The sequence below is a fragment of the Salvelinus fontinalis genome, unplaced genomic scaffold (genome assembly GCF_029448725.1).
Source record: "Salvelinus fontinalis isolate EN_2023a unplaced genomic scaffold, ASM2944872v1 scaffold_0538, whole genome shotgun sequence".
Lineage (NCBI taxonomy): Eukaryota > Metazoa > Chordata > Actinopteri > Salmoniformes > Salmonidae > Salvelinus > Salvelinus fontinalis.
The window spans coordinates 44965-67756 of NW_026600747.1; the positions used below are offsets into that span (position 1 = coordinate 44965).

The 22792-nt window shown below is 45.4% G+C and overlaps 1 protein-coding gene across 1 annotated transcript in view; it reads right to left on the minus strand.

Moving 5' to 3' along the window:
* Positions 1–10163: 10163 nt before the first annotated feature.
* Positions 10164–22792, minus strand: part of LOC129846433 (prickle-like protein 1) — a 57022-nt gene continuing 44393 nt past the window's right edge. The window contains exons 5-8 of the mRNA XM_055914363.1: positions 13932–14135; positions 13388–13574; positions 12248–13210; positions 10164–12002 (exon numbers count right to left, since the gene is read on the minus strand). Coding sequence (XP_055770338.1) covers positions 11077–12002; positions 12248–13210; positions 13388–13574; positions 13932–14135 — 2280 coding nt within the window. The 3' untranslated portion in view covers positions 10164–11076. The remainder of the gene's footprint in view (positions 12003–12247; positions 13211–13387; positions 13575–13931; positions 14136–22792) is intronic.

The following is a 22792-nucleotide window of genomic DNA, read 5'->3' on the forward strand; positions in this document are numbered from 1 at the left end:
AGGTCTAGTCTGAACACATCTGGTCAGCTCTCCTCTAGGTCTAGTCGGGGAACACATCTGGTCAGCTCTCCTCTAGGGCTAGTCTGAACACATCTGGTCAGTTCTCCTCTAGGTCTAGTCTGAACACATCTGGTCAGTTCTCCTCTAGGTCTAGTCTGAACACATCTGGTCAGTTCTCCTCTAGGTCTAGTCAGAACACATCTGGTCAGCTCTCCTCTAGGTCTAGTCTGGGAACACGTCTGGTCAGCTCTCCTCTAGGTCTAGTCTGGGAACACACCTGGTCAGCTCTCCTCTAGGTCTAGTCTGAACACATCTGGTCAGCTCTCCTCTAGGTCTAGTCTGAACACATCTGGTCAGCTCTCCTCTAGGTCTAGTCGGGGAACACATCTGGTCAGCTCTCCTCTAGGTCTAGTCTGGGAACACATCTGGTCAGTTCTCCTCTAGGTCTAGTCTGGGAACACATCTGGCCAGCTCTCCTCTAGGTCTAGTCTGGGAACACGTCTGGTCAGCTCTCCTCTAGGTCTAGTCTGGGAACACATCTGGTCAGCTCTCCTCTAGGTCTAGTCGGGGAACACGTCTGGTCAGCTCTCCTCTAGGTCTAGTCGGGGAACACATCTGGTCAGCTCTCCTCTAGGTCTAGTCTGAACACATCTGGTCAGCTCTCCTCTAGGTCTAGTCTGAACACATCTGGTCAGCTCTCCTCTAGGTCTAGTCGGGGAACACGTCTGGTCAGCTCTCCTCTAGGTCTAGTCGGGGAACACATCTGGTCAGCTCTCCTCTAGGTCTAGTCTCAACACATCTGGTCAGCTCTCCTCTAGGTCTAGTCTGGGAACACGTCTGGTCAGTTCTCCTCTAGGTCTAGTCTGAACACATCTGGGCAGCTCTCCTCTAGGTCTAGTCTGAACACATCTGGTCAGCTCTCCTCTAGGTCTAGTCTGGGAACACGTCTGGTCAGCTCTCCTCTAGGTCTAGTCGGGGAACACATCTGGTCAGCTCTCCTCTAGGTCTAGTCGGGGAACACGTCTGGTCAGCTCTCCTCTAGGTCTAGTCGGGGAACACATCTGGTCAGCTCTCCTCTAGGTCTAGTCGGGGAACACATCTGGTCAGCTCTCCTCTAGGTCTAGTCTGAACACATCTGGTCAGCTCTCCTCTAGGTCTAGTCTGAACACATCTGGTCAGCTCTCCTCTAGGTCTAGTCTGGGAACACGTCTGGTCAGCTCTCCTCTAGGTCTAGTCTGAACACATCTAGTCAGCTCTCCTCTAGGTCTAGTCTGAACACATCTGGTTAGCTCTCCTCTAGGTCTAGTCTGAACACATCTGGTCAGTTCTCCTCTAGGTCTAGTCTGGGAACACGTCTGGTCAGTTCTCCTCTAGGTCTAGTCTGAACACATCTGGTCAGCTCTCTTCTAGGTCTAGTCTGAACACATCTGGTCAGTTCTCCTCTAGGTCTAGTCTGAACACATCTGGTCAGCTCTCCTCTAGGTCTAGTCGGGGAACACATCTGGTCAGCTCTCCTCTAGGTCTAGTCTGGGAACACATCTGGGCAGCTCTCCTCTAGGTCTAGTCTGGGAACACGTCTGGTCAGCTCTCCTCTAGGTCTAGTCTGGGAACACGTCTGGTCAGCTCTCCTCTAGGTCTAGTCTGGGAACACGTGTGGTCAGCTCTCCTCTAGGTCTAGTCTGGGAACACGTCTGGTCAGCTCTCCTCTAGGTCTAGTCTGGGAACACGTCTGGTCAGCTCTCCTCTAGGTCTAGTCTGGGAACACGTCTGGTCAGCTCTCCTCTAGGTCTAGTCTGGGAACACATCTGGTCAGCTCTCCTCTAGGTCTAGTCGGGGAACACATCTGGTCAGCTCTCCTCTAGGTCTAGTCGGGGAACACATCTGGTCAGCTCTCCTCTAGGTCTAGTCTGAACACATCTGGTCAGCTCTCCTCTAGGTCTAGTCGGGGAACACATCTGGTCAGCTCTCCTCTAGGTCTAGTCGGGGAACACATCTGGTCAGTTCTCCTCTAGGTCTAGTCGGGGAACACATCTGGTCAGCTCTCCTCTAGGTCTAGTCTGAACACATCTGGTCAGCTCTCCTCTAGGTCTAGTCTGAACACATCTGGTCAGCTCTCCTCTAGGTCTAGTCTGAACACATCTAGCATTAAATTAATAACACGATTTTACATTTGTGTTGAAAGCAATATCTTTGTGTCAAGTTGATTATTGAAGCGTAGATAGACAGTGAGATTTCAATAGAAAGCTCATTGTTGTGTGTTTTAAGCGTAGGCCTGTATGTGATGTGATGTGCTGGCCTAAGCTGTCAGATAACACTAAAGACACATCCCAAAGCAGGACTTCAAAGCCCATTGTTCAAACCTGTTTCTATCGGCATAAAGAAGCATTGCTTCAGAGAAACTATTTCTGAGAGCACTGGGCCTCCCTCAACAACATCTGTTGATTTCCTCTGAGGTTTCACCTTGCTGCTCTTTCCACATCAAGTGATTGAAGTGTGTGTTTAGGTCCTCAGATCATGCATAGTGAAGTGACCCAGCATGGAAGCCTTTCAAGAAACAACCCCCTTATTTGACATTAGAAAGGTCTGTGAAGTGGGGCTCTCCACTGCAGTAATGGTTAGCCGCTCAAGTGTCAACCAGATGCCAACCACACACACACACACACACACACACACACACACACACACACACACACACACACACACACACACACACACACACACACACACACAGAGAGCGAGATGTTTATTTTCCCTCCACAATCTGGTCTAGCCATCTCTTCCATTGGACACTTAGCCTACACTGGCTCCCTCTACCCTTTTCACATATCACCTGTCGTCCCATATAGCCTGCTGTGTTTGTGTAGCAAAGTGAAATTGGACTACATTCCACCTCCATGGCCTTGTCACTGTAGAGGAGGAAGATGAGGCATATGAATGGCGTTGACTTTGGCAGAGCTACCAGCTTAGCTCACTTCCATGGAGTGGTTAAGAGGCAGAAAGGCATGGGTGGCATCCAGCTTCTATAGGGCCTATTCCTCATCGTCTGGAATGTGGCACCAGACTAGGGCCCTATTCCCTTTATAGTGCACTACTTTAGACCAGGGAGCTATGTAGGGAATAGGGTGCCATTTGGGACACTGGCTATGAGGTAGGCCATACCCCTCATAACCCTGAAAGCTGGTCGCATGTTTTGATTCAATAGCAACCCTTTAAGGTCCAAAGCCACACTGTGTGGCCTCTCCTCCTCCTCAGCCCCCAGGCTCTAATCAGAGAGGGGCTGTGGCCCCTGTCTTCGCGTCCCGGCTGGGTCCCCTCCCTGTCCTTCCGGTATGCAGTATCTCTCTGATCCACAACCCAGAGATCAGACCCTGCACTCCCACCAGTCGACGCCTCCATGCTCAAAGCAATAAGCTCAACAACAGGACCCAAACCCACAGCCACCCACACCTCCAGTGGTCAAGAGCAACTTCCTCCCTGATTGGGTAATGGGGTCAAGGGTCGCACAGGAAGTATGTGAAAGTACAGTGTGCTCTATGAAATGCATTGTAAGTGTTGTTAGGAGTTGGAACATGGCACTTCCTGCTTTGGACTGATTGGCTCCTGTTATTAACAACTTAATTCCGTACACTTTCAGTATAGCCTAGCTATGAATCTAAACCGCTCATGGTGTAGTAACTAAGGAGTTGAGGTTGGAAATAGTCACAATGTTGCCTGACCATCTCAGTTACTATAGAACTAACAATACAGCCTTAACACAATGCAGTGTTGATTAACACAGTCATTTATGTACGTGTGTGAATGGGTAGGGCTCTTGATTAACATACATATGATATCATAGCCATTAGAGGTTTCATGTGATTTCAGTATCATGGCCTCTGCCTTCCTTACATAGCCTGGCTCTAGTCCACAACCAGCACCATTGTGATTGGCTAAAAATAGCCTGGAAGTGAAAATGCCTAGCAGTACAGTAGCAACTGTTAATGGGGTTGGGTTAGGTGGAGGACTGAGGTTGTGTCCCAAATGGCACCCTGTTCCCTACATGGCCCTATGGGTCCTGGTCTGAAGTAGTGCACTATAAAGGGAATAGGGCCCAAATGGCACCCTGTTCCCTACATGGCTCTATGGGTCCTGGTCTGAAGTAGTGCACTATAAAGGGAATAGGGCCCAAATGGCACCCTGTTCCCTACATGGCCCTATGGGTCCTGGTCTGAAGTAGTGCACTGGATAGGGTGCCCTTTGGGATGCATGCCGACTGTAACCCGGCTTAGATGTCCTCATCTGGCCCCCCCACCCCAACCTTCACATTCCTGCCCAGCCAAACTCAGCTGTGGTTCGTCTTCAACTCCAGCACGCACCCACTCACTCCCCCAGGCCTGTTAGCTTCCTGTATCGGCCTGGCGTATCGAGCCCTAGAATCCAGATAATTAATAAGCTAGTTTAAATTGGACTAAATCTATATTTGACCTAAACTCAACCTTGTGTCCTGATGACTTTCTGCTTGGTCTAATGAGCGTTAGTGAATGAATGAATTACATTTTATTTTCGTGTCAAATCGCCAGTTGGAAACCCGTCCCTTATGAGATGAATTGTCACATAAACAAACAGTACAATACTTTGCTGTGATAATTCTTCTTCCGGTGTTCTCTGCAGTGCACATCACATCAAGAGTGAAGAAAATAAAATACAAATCAATCCATAATAAATAGTAAATAAGGTTATCCAATCACTACTTATATCACTAGAGCAGTAAACGATATACATCTAGAAAAATGAAAGCAAAGGCATTTGAACCCAGTGTAGCACAAAGAGAAGATTAGTGATCGTTCACCTCACTGTTCACACAGGACAGGAGCCAATAGGAGAGAGAAGATTAGTGATAGTTCACCTCACTGTTCACACAGGACAGGAGCCAATAGGAGAGAGAAGATTAGTGATCGTTCACCTCACTGTTCACACAGGAGCCAGTAGGAGAGAGAAGATTAGTGATAGTTCACCTCACTGTTCACACAGGACAGGAGCCAGTAGGAGAGAGAAGATTAGTGATACTTCACCTCACTGTTCACACAGGACAGGAGCCTGTAGGAGAGAGAAGATTAGTGATACTTCACCTCACTGTTCACACAGGACAGGAGCCAGTAGGAGAGAGAAGATTAGTGATACTTCACCTCACTGTTCACACAGGACAGGAGCCAGTAGGAGAGAGAAGATTAGTGATCGTTCACCTCACTGTTCACACAGGAGCCAGTAGGAGAGAGAAGATTAGTGATAGTTCACCTCACTGTTCACACAGGACAGGAGCCAATAGGAGAGAGAAGATTAGTGATAGTTCACCTCACTGTTCACACAGGACAGGAGCCAATAGGAGAGAGAAGATTAGTGATAGTTCACCTCACTGTTCACACAGGACAGGAGCCAGCAGGTGAGAGAAGATTAGTGATAGTTCACCTCACTGTTCACACAGGACAGGAGCCAGTAGGAGAGAGAAGATTAGTGATAGTTCACCTCACTGTTCACACAGGAGCCAATAGGAGAGAGAAGATTAGTGATTGTTTACCTCACTGTTCACACAGGAGCCAATAGGAGAGAGAAGATTAGTGATAGTTCACCTCACTGTTCACACAGGAGCCAATAGGAGAGAGAAGATTAGTGATAGTTCACCTCACTGTTCACACAGGACAGGAGCCAATAGGAGAGAGAAGATTAGTGATAGTTCACCTCACTGTTCACACAGGACAGGAGCCAGTAGGAGAGAGAGATGATTACACAGATCCACAAAGAATTTATTTAAAAAATATAAAAAATGATAAACTCCCATATCTACTGGGTGAAATACCAGTGTGCATCACAGCAGTAAGATTTGTGACCTGTTGCCACAAGAAAAGGGCAACCAGTGAAGAACAAACACCATTGTAAATACAACCCATATTTATGTTTATTTATTTTCTCGGTACTTTAACTATTTGCACATAATATGACATTTTATAATGTCTATTATTTTGGAACTTTTGTGAGTGTAATGTTTACTGTACATATTTGGTTTATTCCACTTTATTATCTATTTCACTTGCTTTGTCAATGTTTACATGTTTCCCATGCCAATAAAGCCCTTGAATTGAATTGAGAGAGAGAAAAAGAGAGCAAGATAAGAGAGGGAGTAGGGGAGAAAGGGAAAATAGAGTGACAGGTCTGTGTTAGTTTCCTAAAGGCCTGACAGTGACTCACCTCTTATAGCAGCAGACTCAGAGACTGGGGCCCTGGGAAAAGGACTGTAGCTGGAAGCTAAACTACTCTGGACGGCACAGCCCCGTGCTGTCTGAGACAGCTCAAAGTATGCAGTGGAGAGCTGTCAGGGTGTGGTAACCAAGGGCTAGTGAGTGGACCATGTTGGAATGTCCATAATGATCTGGACTGCATGTATTCTCTGCTCTCATGTTGGTCTGTAGAAGGTCACAATTTTAAACAGGCCACTTTTCTCTCCTTCTGCATGTTTATGATGAGAACCTTTTCCAGGTGTCACCCTGGGGCAATGGGGTGGACTGTTTTTCATCTTAATGACAGTTCGACAGTGTCTTCTCTTAGTGTTTTCCCTCCGTTATTTACATCTTTCCTTGTCAGTGCATGTTTCAATTTGTGATTTATCGTGACGGGAAAGATTACAGATTTATGGCCTTCTTTTATTTAGCTCTTGTAATCCAAATGTTGATGTTGGATTGAATTAATGTTAGATAAGCTAGACCAATCCTCCTCTGATCAAATCATTAGACTGTGTTCTAGGTCTGAACTTGTATGACATCAGCAGTATATTTGCTGTTTGGTCTATGTGAGCCATTGATGACTCGGTGTGGGTCAGCAGTTCTCAAGGTTTTAACACCTCTCCTCTCATTGTTCCCCTCACACCTGTTCCAAGCCCTAGAGCCTCAACTCCTCTACTTTACTGGGATTTGAATGGCTCTGGGGCCAGGCTAGCCAATAAGAAGGCTTGTGTGCTGACAGGAGACCTGGGTCTATGTGTTAACACAATGAAGTGTGTTGTTCACACCAGAGTGTTCTCTTCTCCCTTAGCAGGGCTATTGAACGAGCATGTAGACGTGAGCTCTGGGCTCATCAGGAAATAGTTTCTAAAAGCAGACCCATTTTCCAAGGAACTGCTGATGTTCCTAATCTCTGAAGAGCTCGTACTGTTCATTTGTTCCCGTTCTGTAGTTGATGAACATGTTCACTACTTGTTGATCATGTTGTATTAGATTGCACTGACTGAAAGTCCTTGTGGATAAGAGCATCTGCTAAATGACCAAAATGAAGTGTTATTGGCTCCTGTTTGTGATGTTGTGTTATTTTCCAGGTGTACCGGCAGGACTGTGAGACGTTTGGCATGGTAGTGAAGATGCTGGTTGCTAAGGACGCCAATCTGGAGAAGCAGCTGCAGACACCACTCCGAGAGAACCTGGGAGAGATCAGGGAGCGTTGCCTTGACGACCTCAAGCACTTCATCTCCGATCTGGATCAGGTGATTGAGGGCGTACGACAACCGGAACCCTCCATCTGAGACAAACAGCCAATCGCGTCCCATCTTACTGTAAGGGAGCCAATCAGGTCCAGTCTTTTTGTTGGGCCTCCAGTTTGGGCATACAGTGAGGGCAGGACTCCCAGGGGTCTGCCATGTGTTAAGACTATGGATATCTTGAGCGGTATTGGCCCCATGTTTTCCCATCTTTCTGGGTTTCAGGCCGGATGTGCACCAGGTGACCAATATGTACTGATAATGTCCAGCAGTAATTAGTCTATGTTGTCAGAAACAGTGTTCAAAGTCCTGTTCAGCTACTTCCTCACCACCCGACGAGGGTATTGGTTCTACAATGTCCTTAACTAGTAGAACTGGTATTTAAATTTGGCTAATAGTTCATCTGGGATTTACTGATTTTAAAACTGTTGTTAACCAGTGTAACCATAGGGAACGGTCATCAGTGTTTTTTACTGAACTGGTAATCTTATAGGTCCGTATCCACTGGTACCACAGACAATGTTCTGCTACTACAGTACCAGTCAAAAGTTTGGACACACCTACTAATTCAAGGGTTTTTCTTTATTTTTACTATTTTCTACATTGTAGAATAATAGTGAAGACAACAAAACTATGAAATAATACATATGGAATCATGTAGCAACCAAGAAAGTGTTAAACAAATAAAAATATATTTGAGATTCTTCAAAGTAGCCACCCTTTGCCTTGATGACATCTTTGCACACTCTTGGCATTCTCTTCACCTGGAATGCTTTTCCAACAGTCTTGAAGGAGTTCCCACATATGCTGATCACTTGTTGGCTGCTTTTCCTTCACTGCGGTCATACTCATCCCAAACCACCTCGATTGGGTTGAGGTTGGGTGATTGTGGACGCTAGGTCATCTGATGCAGCACTGCATCACTTTCCTTCTTGATCAGATAGTCTTTACACAGCCTGGAGGTGTGTTGGGTCATTGTCCTGTTGAAAAACAAATGATAGTCCCACTAAGCGCAAACCAGATGGGATGGCATTCGCTGCAGAATGCTGTGGTAGCCATGCTGGTTTAGTGTGCCTTGAATTCTAAATAAATCACAGTGTCACCAGCAAAGCACCCCCACACCATCACACCTCCTCCTCCATGCTTCACGGTGGGAACCACACATGTGGAGATCATCCGTTCACCTACTCTGCGTCTCACAACGACACGGCAGTTGGAGCCAAAAAGCTAAAATTTGGACTCATCAGACGAAAGGACAGATTTCCACCGGTCTAATGTCCATTGCTCGTGTTTTTTTGGCACAAGCAAGTCTCTTCTTCTTACTGGCGTCCTTTAGTAATGGTTTCTTTGCAGCAATTTGACCATAAAGGCCTGATTTCACACAGTCTCTTAACAGTTAATGTTGAGATGTGTCTGATACTTGAACTCTGAAGCATTTATTTGGTCTGCAATTTCTGAGGCTGGTAACTAATTAATTTATCCTCTGCAACAGAGGTACCTCTGGGTCTTCCTTTCCTGTGGTGGTGTTCATGAGAGCCAGTTTCATCATAGTGCTTGATGGTTTTTGCGACTCCACTTGAAGAAACTTTAAAAGTTCTTGCCGTTTTCCGGATTGACTGACCTTCATGTCTTAAAGTCATTTCTCTTTGCTTATTTGAGCTCTTCTCGCCATAGTATGGACTTGGTATTTTACCAAATAGGGCCATCTTCTGTATACCAACCCTACCTTGTCACAACACAAATTATTGGCTCAAATGCATTAAGGAAAGAAATTACACAAATGTACTTTTAACAACGGCACATCTGTTAATTGAAATGCATTCCAGGTGACTACCTCATGAAGCTGGTTGAGAGAATGCAAAGAGGTCACCAAGGCAAAGGTTGGCTACTTTGAAGAATTGCAAATATAAATATATATTTTGTTTAACACTTTTTTGGTTACTACATGATTTTATGTGTTTTTTCATAGTTTTGATGTCTTTACTATTATTGAATGAGTATGTGTGTCCAAACTTTTGACTGGTACTGTAAGAGTCCAGTTAAAAAAGCAATGTCTTGTTTTATGAACTCTTCTTGCTAGGTCCATATGATTTGAGATTGCAGCAGCTGAAGCAAGACTTTTGGCGCTACTGCCTGGGAGTAGGATTGTGCTACTTGTGTAAAGTCTTGTATGGTCTGAGAATGTACACGTTCTCTCTTTTCTTTTGTATGGAAAATGTGTTCATCTGACTGTTCTACTTCAGCCAGTATGGCACTGGCCTGCTATGTGATTACATGTAGTGTTTCCTGACAGGATGTTGTATTCACCACCAGTGCTCATTTTCTCTGGGGGGAGAAGAAGACACTTTCTAAACGTCAGATGCTCAACTCAACTTTCTATATGTGGAACTGACACGTCTTTGATGATTAAATGATTTTTGAGTATAACAATAATAAAGATGGTTTTTATTATGTAATTGGCCTAGTAGACTATGTAGTATCTACCATTCACATATCAGGTTTGGTGCCATCCGATGGTACTTTGTGGGTCAGTGTTTGGTTTAGGTGCACTGCTTGAACAACAAGTTATTTGCATTGTATTTTTTGATATTTACTTTGTCCAAAAATGCTATCAAATCAATTATTCTAGTATATACGAGAAACTGAATCATTTTCTGAAACGTTGGGTAAGAATATTTATTAAACGTTTTTTACATCACAACAGTTAAGTATTCATGGTATAATAACCTGCGCTGTATAAAGGGCATGTATGGAGAAGACCTCTGTAATGTAAATGAATCTCGACAGGATGGTTTTACATTGTATTTCACACCCTGAGGGACAAGCGTGTTAGAGAATAAACATTGGAATACAGGAAAGACTCAGGGTATCACTTTACATTGATGTTGAGAGGTTTAAGAGCAACTTCATGTTAATTGTTAGCCTACCAGAAACAGTAAATTGTTACCAGATATTATGGCACTTTGATTTGAGTCAGCAGATGGTTTGTATCCTGGCAACAGTTGGTTTGTTTTTTGTAAAGCCTTGATTGATTGACAAGTGATGCGTGCAAAATAGCTCTGCTTGTTACTACGACGACAGCTTGACCCGCCTCCCTACGCCAACTTTGTTTACATCAAAACCAGAAAAATCTTAGTTAAAACTCGGGGATATAAAAATACCAGTATTAACATTTTAACTTAATATATACATTCATATTTTGTACTATTAAATAATTATGTGGGTTAGTCTCTAGAAGTCTACTTTACTAACTATTCCTCTCCCTATCAGCATTAAAAATAGTGCATTAATTGCCATTTAATGCACACAATGGTATTGCTGGAATACTTTTGATGGTTCATCATACAATGTTGTTTAAAAAAAAAATGTTTTTTGGTGAATTTTATAAAAAGAAAAGGAGAAAATGTCTTTTTTTTTTAGGTCTCCTGGCATGGTTTGAGTGTTAGACATGACCCATAATAAGAAGTCCAATAATATGGACAATGTTTTGTCCAGCAAGTCAAACTACAAAGAACTGGTCTCACCTGTCCACAAATGATTAGTGCTGGAAGTAAAACAGAGAATGTACATCTAGATTATGAAATGATGCAGTTCTTGCCTCTGTGACCCTTCTTTCTGGATTTAGTCCGTGAGTCGTTGGGCGACATGGCCGTGACGCGTGTTGGGAAGTCCTCGGTGTAGTATTGATACCTGCTAGGAACCCTGGGCTGGGGAATGAGCTGCCCCAGGAAGTAACCTTCCTCCTCAGAGTCTGAGGAAGAAGAGGAGCAGGTGGAGCACCAGTCTTCCTCGTCAGCGTACAGGCCACCTAGGAAGCGGTCGCGATCCCGGTCACCCCGAGCCTGGAGGGAGTAGTCCGAAGTGGTGTGGGGATAGGGTGGCGGCCTGTGAGCACCAGGGCCAGGCTGGTTGAAGAGGGCCGCATGGTGTTCCTGAAGGGAACTCAGACCATGTCCCTCGTAGGGCCTCTGCACCCGTTCCTTAGGCAGGAGGTTAAGAGCGTTGTCCGAGCGGGCTCTGCGGTTGTGGTGGCGGCCGTGGTTGTGCCGGCGTGGCCTTTCGGGGTCCTCGTGGTGGTACACCCTCCGACGCGTCCTCTCACTCTGAGGAGGCTGACGCACCGCCAGGTTCTGGTAAGACCCGTTATCCACCGTGTCCTCAGAGAACTTGACCATCTGCTGGCCAGGTGTCCGTGTGGACTGGGACCTGCTCCTCCTCAACACTGGCAGCTGAAGGTGAGGCGGTGGCACCTCCTGTTTAGGAGGGACGGGTGGGAGGGGCAAAGACACCGGCCCCTGTACCCTCTGCGCCCCCCTCCGCACCTCCTCTTCCTCCTGGTCTGCTGCCCCCTCCTGGTGATCCAGAGAGTTGGCGCTGCGGTGGAGCATGGAGGAGTTGAGGGTGCCCATGATGCTCATCTTCTCACAGTCTTCTGGGTCCAGCAGGTTGTGGAGGGAGTAGAGGATCTGACTCTCCTTACTGTCTCCATCCGCTGACGCACCTGGGAGGACAGGACAATATAAAGTTGTGTTACTCGAGAACGAAGCAGGAAAACAAGAGTTCTTTACAGTAGCTATTTTGTTTCATGGCTTTTTATACAATCTTTTCCGGTTCCATTTAAATCTCCATTATTATACTGGAATTAAGAACTGATCGCCGGCTACCTTTACCAGACTACTTTCACCAGAAGTTCACCAAACACTGTTTTACAGTGAACAAAGAAGAGCATGTGATATGAACTCTTACCAGTGATGTTAGAGAGGGCTAGAGAGTCCATGGAGTCTCCGACACTGTGCTCAGTCTTCCTCAGCTCGTCTGTGATGCACTCTAGAGAGTCTTCACACCACTGCCTGGGGTCCAGCATCCATAACCCTGCTCCCCCAGCGCTAACCCTCTGGTCCATCAGCCCCTGGTCCAGATCCAGATCATGGATCTTTCTGGCACTAGCAGGGCCCGGATGGCTTCCGTAAGCCGAATCCCCAAGCCCATCCTGGGACTGTGCCCAGTACATCTCAGGCAGGTGCTTCTTACTGACCAGCCCATCCTGGGACTGGGTCCAGTACATCTCAGGCAGGTGACGGTGGCTCTGGTTCGTGGGACTGGTGGTGGTGGTGGAGATGGAGGCTGGTTTAGTCTCAGGCTTCAGCCAGGGTTCCGCTGACCTACTGGTGCTGGGTTCCTCTGAAGGCTGCGTCTGGAACACCCCGGCGCGGTCCCCGAACTTGAGCAGGAGCTGGGTCATGTAGTCCTCGTGTTCGGCCCACTCCTCTGGATCCTCCGGAGCGTCCTCTCGGTCCCTCCAGGTGTGCTCCTCAGTGATGCCCATGTGGGACAGCTTTTGCCCCACAATATCCATATCTCTGTCCCCTCTATATCTATCTCCATATAGACTAGGAGTCTTGTTATAGTCAGCCACTGCAACCGGGTTGAAGAGCTGGGACTGCCTCCACTGTTCAGCCACCGGGTGGCTACTCTTGCCCATGTGGCTCTGGCGGGATTCCCGAGAGCCGGCGGACTGGAAGACCGAGTCGGAGGAGTCTGAGGCGTAGACGTCCTCTCCCAGGCTGCAGGCCTTGGAGCAGTAGATCCGGCCCTGCTTGGGCAGGAAGGGACAGCCCAGCAGGGAGCTCTTACACTGGGCACAGCAGAAACACGTGTCTGTAGCGTGCCAGTGGACACCCTCGTAGCTCATCTGGGCGTGGTCCACTCCTGGTGGAGGCAAGAAGGGAGGGAGAGAGGAATGGAGGGAAGAGAGGGAGAGGTGGGGAATGTAGAGCAACATCTCTTAAAGGCTTCAGCAACAGGCTACACATTGTCAACAACTCTTTATTTATTCCAGTAATCAGGCGTAGATTGATCACATATGAACCAGAGATATTGACTCACCTATATTCTCCCCGCAGGCTTCACAGTACTCCGCGTAGAGAGACTCAAAGCAGCCGCAGCAGTAGGGGCGGCCATCTTTCATGATGTATCGCTGACCGCCGAGCACCGTCTCACACTCGAAACAGGCAAAGTGCTTCATGTGCCAGTGACGCCCCTCGGCCTCCGTGCACTCGTCAGAAAATATTATCTGAGGGGGGGAAATAAACAGACATGTTTAAATACTGTCGGCTACCTATAGAATAATTAGGAAGCAGAAACACAAGATTAATTCAACTTCAATTACTAATTGTGCAATAAGCTTATTGGTCACATTGCCTCAGTAGGCTACTGTCTATCTCCAGTGTTTAATGAGCAAGCTGACTAAAGCCTAACTACTGTACTGTATGTTGAAAACAAGTCAGCCATTGTTTCAAGCCAAACACTTCAATGCTTCATGTCTACAATGAGTTAACCTCATCACAGGTTATTGATCACACACACACACACTCACAGTGATCTCACCTCATCACAGGTTATTGATGACACACACACACAGTGATCTCACCTCATCACAGGCTGAGCATCGTGGTTTCAGGAGTTCAGCATGGTGCCGTCCACAGTGGATCTTTCCATCCTGGTGGAAGTAGATAAGGTCTACCAGCAGCTCCTGACACGTGGCGCATGCAAAGCATGCTGGGTGCCAGCACGGCCCCGGACCCGCCCGCGACGCAAAGATGGCCAACTCTCCTCCGCTGATCCCCTCACTACACTGGGGATGAAACAACATCACATCATGTTCATATGGAGAACGATGGGGTATCGTTGAAGGAGCAGGGTATACATAGCCTGTTCCCAGATCTGTTTGTGCCAGTCATGTGACAATGATCCTAAGAGTTGGCAAGACAGCACAAACTGATCTGGGACCATGTGACATGCAAAAGATATGAACAAGCTTGTTGCGTAATTTATTGCTTAATTAAGTTACCAGCAAAACAGAACGGATCCCTGAGTCAAGTCAAGCGATGTTTCAGTCCACACAAAACACCAAGGAATGAGTAAATAGTTTTGGTGTGTTTCAGTCCACACAAAACACCAAGGAATGAGTAAATGGTTTTTGGTGCGTTTCAGTCCACACAAAACACCAAGGAATGAGTAAATGGTTTTGGTGTGTTTCAGTCCACACAAAACACCAAGGAATGAGTAAATGGTTTTGGTGTGTTTCAGTCCACACAAAACACCAAGGAATGAGTAAATGGTTTTGGTGTTTGTGTCTGTGTTGTTTTGTTGTGTACATGTTTAAGTAAAACCAATCACTACTATAGCCTCATCCCTCCCGATTGTATGATTCCAGAAAGCTCACCAGAGCATATCTGAACATACAGTCATCAGTCTGTAAATAACCACTGACATACCTGGGTTCAAATACTATTAGAAATCTTTCAGATACTGGAATTGCTTACTTTAACCTGCCTAGAGTGACAGATGGGCAGTGGTCCCATTGCGCTAGGCTAGCTCAATCAAGCCAGGCTAAAGTATTTGAAATGATTTCAAATACTAATTGAACCCAGGTCTGAGCACTAGGGCCACAGGACACCACTCACAGCTGTTGTCCATTATTACCAAGCCACCATCGGCCTTGGAAACCGGGGTGTCGTGTGTCCCCTGAAGGTACGGCAATCAGAACTACAGCTATAGGCAAAGCCACGCCGCTTTGTGAGTCTCTCTCTCTCTCTCTGTCGCTCTCTCTCTCTCTGTCGCTCTCTCTCTGTCTCTCTCTCTGTCTCTCTCTCTCTGTCACTCTCTCTCTGTCTCTCTCTCTGTCTCTCTCTCTCTCTCTCTCTCTCTCTGTCTCTGTCTATGTCTCTCTCTCTGTCTCTGTCTGTATGGGTGGTATTCCAACATGCCAGTACTCAGTCACTCAAACCAGCCATACCTTTACAACATGCCAGTCACTAGTCTCATAGGATGTGGTCACTAGTCTAATAGGATGTGGTCACTAGTCTAATAGGATGTGGTCACTAGTCTAATAGGATGTGGTCACTAGTCTCATAGGATGTGGTCACTAGTCTAATAGGATGTGGTCACTAGTCTAATAGGATGTGGTCACTAGTCTAATAGGATGTGGTCACTAGTCTAATAGGATGTGGTCACTAGTCGCATAGGATGTGGTCACTAGTCTCATAGGATGTGGTTACTGGTCTAATATAATGTGGTCACTAGTCTAATAGGATGTGGTCACTAGTCTAATAGGATGTGGTCACTAGTCTAATAGGATGTGGTCACTAGTCTAATAGGATGTGGTCACTAGTCTAATAGGATGTGGTCACTAGTCTAATAGGATGTGGTCACTAGTCTAATAGGATGTGGTCACTAGTCTAATAGGATGTGGTCACTAGTCTCATAGGATGTGGTCACTAGTCTAATAGGATGTGGTCACTAGTCTAATATGATGTGGTCACTAGTCTAATAGGATGTGGTCACTAGTCTCATAGGATGTGGTCACTAGTCTCATAGGATGTGGTCACTAGTCTCATAGGATGTGGTCACTAGTCGCATAGGATGTGGTCACTAGTCTCATAGGATGTGGTCACTAGTCGCATAGGATGTGGTCACTCGTCTCATAGGATGTGGTCACTAGTCTAATCAGATGTGGTCACTAGTCTCATAGGATGTGGTCACTAGTATAATAGGATGTGGTCACTAGTCTAATAGGATGTGGTCACTAGTCTAATAGGATGTGGTCACTAGTCTCATAGGATGTGGTCACTAGTCTAATAGGATGTGGTCACTAGTCTCATAGGATGTGGTCACTAGTCTAATAGGATGTGGTCACTAGTCTAATAGGATGTGGTCACTAGTCTAATAGGATGTGGTCACTAGTCTCATAGGATGTGGTCACTAGTCTAATAGGATGTGGTCACTAGTCTAATAGGATGTGGTCACTAGTCTAATAGGATGTGGTCACTAGTCTAATAGGATGTGGTCACTAGTCTAATAGGATGTGGTCACTAGTCTCCTAGGATGTGGTCACTAGTCTAATAGGATGTGGTCACTAGTCTCATAGGATGTGGTCACTAGTCTCATAGGATGTGGTCACTAGTCTCCTAGGATGTGGTCCCTTGTCTAATAGGATGTGGTCACTAGTCTCCTAGGATGTGGTCACTAATCTAATAGGATGTGGTCACTAGTCTCCTAGGATGTGGTCACTAGTCTCATAGGATGTGGTCACTAGTCTAATAGGATGTGGTCACTAGTCTAATAGGATGTGGTCACTAGTCTAATAGGATGTGGTCACTAGTCTAATAAGATGTGGTCACTAGTCTCCTAGGATGTGGTCACTAGTCGCATAGGATGTGGTCACTAGTCTAATAAGATGTGGTTACTAGTCTCATAGGATGTGGTCACTAGTCTCATAGGATGTGGTCACTAGTCTCATAGGATGTGGTCACTAGTCTAATAGGATGTGGTCACTAGTCTAATAGGATGTGGTCACTAGTCTAATAGGATGTGGTCACTAGTCTCATAGGATGTGGTCACTAGTCGCATAGGATGTGGTCACTAGTCTAATAGGATGTGGTCACTAGTCTAATAGGATGTGGTCACTAGTCTAATAGGATCTGGTCACTAGTCTAATAGGATGTGGTCACTAGTCTCATAGGATGTGGTCACTAGTCTCATAGGATGTGGTCACTAGTCTCATAGGATGTGGTCACTAGTCTCATAGGATGTGGTCACTAGTCGCATAGGATGTGGTCACTAGTCTAATAGGATGTGGTCACTAGTCTAATAGGATGTGGTCACTAGTTGCATAGGATGTGGTCACTAGTCTAATAGGATGTGGTCACTAGTCTAATAGGATGTGGTCACTAGTCTAATAGGATGTGGTCACTAGTCTAATAGGATGTGGTCACTAGTCTCATAGGATTTGGTCACTAGTCTAATAGGATGTGGTCACTAGTCTCATAGGATGTGGTCACTAGTCTAATAGGATGTGGTCACTAGTCTAATAGGATGTGGTCACTAGTCTAATAGGATGTGGTCACTAGTCTAATAGGATGTGGTCACTAGTCTAATAGGATGTGGTCACTAGTCTCATAGGATGTGGTCACTAGTCTAATAGGATGTGGTCACTAGTCGCATAGGATGTGGTCACTAGTCTCATAGGATGTGGTCACTAGTCTCATAGGATGTGGTCACTAGTCTAATAGGATGTGGTCACTAGTCTAATAGGATGTGGTCACTAGTCTAATAGGATGTGGTCACTAGTCTCATAGGATGTGGTCACTAGTCTAATAGGATGTGGTCACTAGTCGCATAGGATGTGGTCACTAGTCTAATAGGATGTGGTCACTAGTCTCATAGGATGTGGTCACTAGTCTAATAGGATGTGGTCACTAGTCTCATAGGATGTGGTCACTAGTCTAATAGGATGTGGTCACTAGTCGCATAGGATGTGGTCACTAGTCTAATAGGATGTGGTCACTAGTCTAATAGGATGTGGTCACTAGTCTAATAGGATGTGGTCACTAGTCTAATATGATGTGGTCACTAGTCTAATAGGATGTGGTCACTAGTCTAATAGGATGTGGTCACTAGTCTCATATGATGTGGTCACTAGTCTCATAGGATGTGGTCACTAGTCTCATAGGATGTGGTCACTAGTCTAATAGGATGTGGTCACTAGTCGCATAGGATGTGGTCACTAGTCTAATAGGATGTGGTCACTAGTCTCATAGGATGTGGTCACTAGTCTCATAGGATGTGGTCACTAGTCTCATAGGATGTGGTCACTAGTCTCATAGGATGTGGTCACTAGTCTCCTAGGATGTGGTCACTAGTCGCATAGGATGTGGTCACTGGTCGTATAGGATGTGGTCACTGGTCGCATAGGATGTGGTCAATAGTCTCATATGATGTGGTCACTAGTCTCATAGGATGTGGTCACTAGTCTAATAGGATGTGGTCACTAGTCTAATAGGATGTGGTCACTAGTCTCATAGGATGTGGTCACTAGTCTCATAGGATGTGGTCACTAGTCTCATAGGATGTGGTCACTAGTCTAATAGGATGTGGTCACTAGTCTAATAGGATGTGGTCATTAGTCGCATAGGATGTGGTCACTAGTCTAATAGGATGTGGTCACTAGTCTAATAGGATGTGGTCACTAGTCTAATAGGATGTGGTCACTAGTCTAATAGGATGTGGTCACTAGTCTCATAGGATGTGGTCACTAGTCTCATAGGATGTGGTCACTAGTCTAATAGGATGTGGTCACTAGTCTAATAGGATGTGGTCACTATTCTAATAGGATGTGGTCACTAGTCTCATAGGATGTGGTCACTAGTCTAATAGGATGTGGTCACTAGTCTCATAGGATGTGGTCACTAGTCTAATAGGATGTGGTCACTAGTCTAATAGGATGTGGTCACTAGTCGCATAGGATGTGGTCACTAGTCTAATAGGATGTGGTCACTAGTCTCATAGGATGTGGTCACTAGTCTCATAGGATGTGGTCACTAGTCTAATAGGATGTGGTCACTAGTCGCATAGGATGTGGTCACTAGTCGCATAGGATGTGGTCACTAGTCGCATAGGATGTGGTCAATAGTCTCATATGATGTGGTCATTAGTCTCATAGGATGTGGTCACTAGTCTAATAAGATGTGGTCACTAGTCTAATAGGATGTGGTCACTAGTCTCATAGGATGTGGTCACTAGTCTCATAGGATGTGGTCACTAGTCTAATAGGATGTGGTCACTAGTCTCATAGGATGTGGTCACTAGTCTCATAGGATGTGGTCACTAGTCTAATAGGATGTGGTCACTAGTCTAATAGGATGTGGTCACTAGTCTAATAGGATGTGGTCACTAGTCTCATAGGATGTGGTCACTAGTCGCATAGGATGTGGTCACTAGTCTAATAGGATGTGGTCACTAGTCTAATAGGATGTGGTCACTAGTCTAATAGGATCTGGTCACTAGTCTAATAGGATGTGGTCACTAGTCTCATAGGATGTGGTCACTAGTCTCATAGGATGTGGTCACTAGTCTCATAGGATGTGGTCACTAGTCTCATAGGATGTGGTCACTAGTTGCATAGGATGTGGTCACTAGTCTAATAGGATGTGGTCACTAGTCTAATAGGATGTGGTCACTAGTCTAATAGGATGTGGTCACTAGTCTAATAGGATGTGGTCACTAGTCTAATAGGATGTGGTCACTAGTCTAATAGGATGTGGTCACTAGTCTAATAGGATGTGGTCACTAGTCTCATAGGATTTGGTCACTAGTCTAATAGGATGTGGTCACTAGTCTCATAGGATGTGGTCACTAGTCTAATAGGATGTGGTCACTAGTCTAATAGGATGTGGTCACTAGTCTAATAGGATGTGGTCACTAGTCTAATAGGATGTGGTCACTAGTCTAATAGGATGTGGTCACTAGTCTCATAGGATGTGGTCACTAGTCTAATAGGATGTGGTCACTAGTCGCATAGGATGTGGTCACTAGTCTCATAGGATGTGGTCACTAGTCTCATAGGATGTGGTCACTAGTCTAATAGGATGTGGTCACTAGTCTAATAGGATGTGGTCACTAGTCTAATAGGATGTGGTCACTAGTCTCATAGGATGTGGTCACTAGTCTAATAGGATGTGGTCACTAGTCGCATAGGATGTGGTCACTAGTCTAATAGGATGTGGTCACTAGTCTCATAGGATGTGGTCACTAGTCTAATAGGATGTGGTCACTAGTCTCATAGGATGTGGTCACTAGTCGCATAGGATGTGGTCACTAGTCGCATAGGATGTGGTCACTAGTCTAATAGGATGTGGTCACTAGTCTAATAGGATGTGGTCACTAGTCTAATAGGATGTGGTCACTAGTCTAATATGATGTGGTCACTAGTCTAATAGGATGTGGTCACTAGTCTAATAGGATGTGGTCACTAGTCTCATATGATGTGGTCACTAGTCTAATATGATGTGGTCACTAGTCTCATAGGATGTGGTCACTAGTCTCATAGGATGTGGTCACTAGTCTAATAGGATGTGGTCACTAGTCGCATAGGATGTGGTCACTAGTCTAATAGGATGTGGTCACTAGTCTCATAGGATGTGGTCACTAGTCTCATAGGATGTGGTCACTAGTCTCCTAGGATGTGGTCACTAGTCGCATAGGATGTGGTCACTGGTCGTATAGGATGTGGTCACTGGTCGCATAGGATGTGGTCAATAGTCGCATATGATGTGGTCACTAGTCTCATAGGATGTGGTCACTAGTCTAATAGGATGTGGTCACTAGTCTAATAGGATGTGGTCACTAGTCTCATAGGATGTGGTCACTAGTCTCATAGGATGTGGTCACTAGTCTCATAGGATGTGGTCACTAGTCTAATAGGATGTGGTCACTAGTCTAATAGGATGTGGTCACTAGTCTAATAGGATGTGGTCACTAGTCTCATAGGATTTGGTCACTAGTCTAATAGGATGTGGTCACTAGTCTCATAGGATGTGGTCACTAGTCTAATAGGATGTGGTCACTAGTCTAATAGGATGTGGTCACTAGTCTAATAGGATGTGGTCACTAGTCTAATAGGATGTGGTCACTAGTCTAATAGGATGTGGTCACTAGTCTCATAGGATGTGGTCACTAGTCTAATAGGATGTGGTCACTAGTCGCATAGGATGTGGTCACTAGTCTCATAGGATGTGGTCACTAGTCTCATAGGATGTGGTCACTAGTCTAATAGGATGTGGTCACTACTCTAATAGGATGTGGTCACTAGTCTAATAGGATGTGGTCACTAGTCTCATAGGATGTGGTCACTAGTCTAATAGGATGTGGTCACTAGTCGCATAGGATGTGGTCACTAGTCTAATAGGATGTGGTCACTAGTCTCATAGGATGTGGTCACTAGTCTAATAGGATGTGGTCACTAGTCTCATAGGATGTGGTCACTAGTCGCATAGGATGTGGTCACTAGTCGCATAGGATGTGGTCACTAGTCTAATAGGATGTGGTCACTAGTCTAATAGGATGTGGTCACTAGTCTAATAGGATGTGGTCACTAGTCTAATATGATGTGGTCACTAGTCTAATAGGATGTGGTCACTAGTCTAATAGGATGTGGTCACTAGTCTCATATGATGTGGTCACTAGTCTAATATGATGTGGTCACTAGTCTCATAGGATGTGGTCACTAGTCTCATAGGATGTGGTCACTAGTCTAATAGGATGTGGTCACTAGTCGCATAGGATGTGGTCACTAGTCTAATAGGATGTGGTCACTAGTCTCATAGGATGTGGTCACTAGTCTCATAGGATGTGGTCACTAGTCTCCTAGGATGTGGTCACTAGTCGCATAGGATGTGGTCACTGGTCGTATAGGATGTGGTCACTGGTCGCATAGGATGTGGTCAATAGTCTCATATGATGTGGTCACTAGTCTCATAGGATGTGGTCACTAGTCTAATAGGATGTGGTCACTAGTCTCATAGGATGTGGTCACTAGTCTAATAGGATGTGGTCACTAGTCTAATAGGATGTGGTCACTAGTCTAATAGGATGTGGTCACTAGTCTCATAGGATGTGGTCACTAGTCTCATAGGATGTGGTCACTAGTCTCATAGGATGTGGTCACTAGTCTAATAGGATGTGGTCACTAGTCTAATAGGATGTGGTCATTAGTCGCATAGGATGTGGTCACTAGTCTAATAGGATGTGGTCACTAGTCTAATAGGATGTGGTCACTAGTCTAATAGGATGTGGTCACTAGTCTAATAGGATGTGGTCACTAGTCTAATAGGATGTGGTCACTAGTCTAATAGGATGTGGTCACTAGTCTCATAGGATGTGGTCACTAGTCTCATAGGATGTGGTCACTAGTCTAATAGGATGTGGTCACTAGTCTAATAGGATGTGGTCACTAGTCTAATAGGATGTGGTCACTAGTCTCATAGGATGTGGTCACTAGTCTAATAGGATGTGGTCACTAGTCTCATAGGATGTGGTCACTAGTCTAATAGGATGTGGTCACTAGTCGCATAGGATGTGGTCACTAGTCTAATAGGATGTGGTCACTAGTCTCATAGGATGTGGTCACTAGTCTCATAGGATGTGGTCACTAGTCTAATAGGATGTGGTCACTAGTCGCATAGGATGTGGTCACTAGTCGCATAGGATGTGGTCACTAGTCTAATAGGATGTGGTCACTAGTCTAATAGGATGTGGTCACTATTCTCACAGGATGTGGTCACTATTCTCACAGGATGTGGTCACTAGTCCACAGTGATCAGAAAGGACTTATGGTACGTGCCTTTTAAATTCGTTTTTAAGGCCCTTTAACAAGCCAAGCTATTACCATTACATTTCAGGATTTGAAGGCTTTCAACAAGCCAAACTGTGATCAATTCTATTCATAAGCTT